Source organism: Camellia sinensis, chromosome 1 (genome assembly GCF_055761805.1).
Source record: "Camellia sinensis isolate YWXY chromosome 1, ASM5576180v1, whole genome shotgun sequence".
NCBI lineage: Eukaryota > Viridiplantae > Streptophyta > Magnoliopsida > Ericales > Theaceae > Camellia > Camellia sinensis.
The window spans coordinates 135,513,801-135,516,384 of record NC_138961.1 but is presented as its reverse complement, the minus strand read 5'-3'; the positions used below and the strand labels follow the sequence as shown (position 1 = coordinate 135,516,384).

General features: G+C 35.5%; 1 protein-coding gene across 1 annotated transcript; it reads left to right on the top strand.

Annotated features, from left to right (window-relative positions):
• Positions 1–602: 602 nt before the first annotated feature.
• LOC114317616 (uncharacterized) lies at positions 603–2,108 on the top strand. Its single transcript, XM_028264367.2, has 2 exons — positions 603–1,160; positions 1,238–2,108. The coding sequence occupies exons 1-2, from the start codon at positions 786–788 to the stop codon at positions 1,481–1,483; spliced, it is 621 nt and encodes a 206-aa protein (XP_028120168.1). The 5' UTR covers positions 603–785; the 3' UTR covers positions 1,484–2,108.
• Positions 2,109–2,584: the final 476 nt, after the last annotated feature.

Here is a 2,584-nt window from a genome sequence, read left to right as displayed (position 1 = left end):
TCTTTCCGTATCGAGATACCCGTATCACACCTATTCTAATATTCAAAACCGTACCCGTGCTTCATGGGTGACGCCAAACACTGAAAAAAATTTGAAGGAAAGTTTCATACTTAATAAAGATAAAAATAAATTACTAGTTGTAGAAGTTCATAGACAGAAATATCCATGTCAAAAATACCTATGTGACAGCAAATGAATCATTTAATTCTAAAGAAATTACTTCTGGTGGAAGTTCATAGATAGAACTGTTCATTTGCTGTCAAAAAAGACGTATGTGACAGCACATCATCGGACTTGTAAACTATTCATGTCACATGAGTCCAAACAACTAAACAGAGTGACAACTTTGAAGGAATTTAATTTTTAACTTTTCTATCTAAAGGATCATCGAATTAAATAAATAAATGAAAATATGTTACATAAAATTCTCTTTTAAATTATTGTCTTCTTCTCTTTTCAACTCAACACAATTCAACTCAACAAGTCTTAATCCAAATTACTCGGTTCGGCTACATAGCCGTTGGGAAAAAGCAACAGATAGATGCACATTTAGTTCACAATTAGAAATAAATAAATAAATAAATAAATAAAATAATAGAGATATGCACAAGGGATAGGAGAGCAAATGCCACACGAAATCCAATCCGATTGGCTAGAATTAACCCATCAAACAAAAGCCCCAATGACTTGTAAGCAGCTATGCTAAATAGCTTCAAAATGGCTAACTATATATCTTAAAGCCAAACTCTTCATCTAGAACATAAAATATTGAACACAACAGAATTATGGAAGGAGAAGAGTATTATTGTGCGCCACAACCACTAGAAGCCACCAAAATCGAATCTTTACCATTCCCAAAGCCGCTCCAAAATTTAAGGAAAAAGAAAAACAAGAACAAGAGGAGGTTTAGTGATGAACAAATAAGGTCATTAGAGTCCATGTTTGAATCAGAGACGAAGCTTGAACCAAGGAAGAAGGTGCAACTGGCTAGAGAGCTTGGACTGCAACCTCGGCAGATAGCTATATGGTTTCAGAACAGAAGAGCTAGATGGAAGTCAAAGCAAATGGAGCAAGAATACAAAGTACTTAAAGCCAATTATGACAATCTACATTCTAAGTTCGAGTCCTTGAAGATAGAGAAACAGTCCTTGCTCATACAGGTAGGTGTACCCATCTAATTCTTCTTCCTCTTCTTACTACAAAGATGTCTTAAATGTCTCATTTTTGTGTTATACAGCTGCAGAATTTGACTGATCTGCTAGGAAAACCTCATAATCAAGGTATTAAAAGCAAGGATTCGAAGGAAAATATCACATCTGGTGGCTCTGATAGTAAAGATACACGCCGTGAACCAGAACTCCACAACATGGGTGGCCAAGTAGATGGTTCTCTGGCATTGCCCGAAAAATGGAGCAATTTTGAGTCGAGTGGTCTTTTTGATAGGTCATGTGGCAGTTCAAACTGGTGGGACTTTTGGAGTTAAGAAAATGCACTTCACCTTGAAGAATTGTGGAAGGTCTGTATGAAGATTGAAGACTGGTTGCTTATGGAAGAGACCAAGAGGAAAGAAAGGATTGAATAGTAGGCTGCTTTAATGATGACAGTAATGCCAATCAAAGATTTCAACCAGAGCAAAAGATGTATCTCAACACTAGCTTGTGATGCAATGGTGATTGGCAGCAAGTTTATGGAGCAGTTTGACAGTATCATGGCAAAACAGAAATTTTGCTGATTTTACCGAGCTGTCAGGTCAGGTCAAGTCAAAAAAAAAAAAAAAAAAAAAAAAAACAGATAAAGATTTTACAATATTCAACCCGATCGTTTAGGAAATTTATATTTTGAAAAATTTTGAATGCTTGATTTCAGGGTCTAAATAAATCCATTTTCACCCATGTTTTTTGTTTTTTTGGAGGTTTCTTTTATATTCTTTCAGTAAGTCTGCTATTTTTTTAACAATTTTTTACTTCGTGTAATATTGGCTTGATTTGGGGCGTAGATTGTGTGGCTTGTTCACAAACCAATGTTTGCTATAAAATGAGTTGTAAGCCTTTGAGTCTATTCAGTTATTGTTTAAGTAATAAAATTCAGAGAAAGATTTTTCCTTCCTATATTATTCTTGCTTTCCTTGTGTTTTTGAGAATGACATGACGTGGTCAAGGTGCCTTCAAGATGTCGGCCAACAATTTGGGGATGCTGTTGTACGGGATGCGCAACAGCATCTGCTGTGCAGCAAAATGGGCCTATTTCGGGACTCATTTTGATAATCCAAACCGTTCACATTTTAGAATACATCAAGTAAAACATGCCTGTAAAAAATCAAGTTAATCAAATATCGTTTACCTATTCATCCACTCATATTTGTATTTATTTTAATACTTTAAATCTCAATTATTATTTATTTTTGTAGATAGAAATGTGAGTGGATGAATGGGTAAACAATATCCAATTAACTTGATTTTTTACAGACATGTTCTACTTGATGTATTCTAAAATGTGAACGGTTCGGATTATCAAAATGGGCCCCAAAATGGGCCCATTTTGCCGCACAGCAGTTGCTGCTGCGCACCCTGCGTAGCAGCATCCC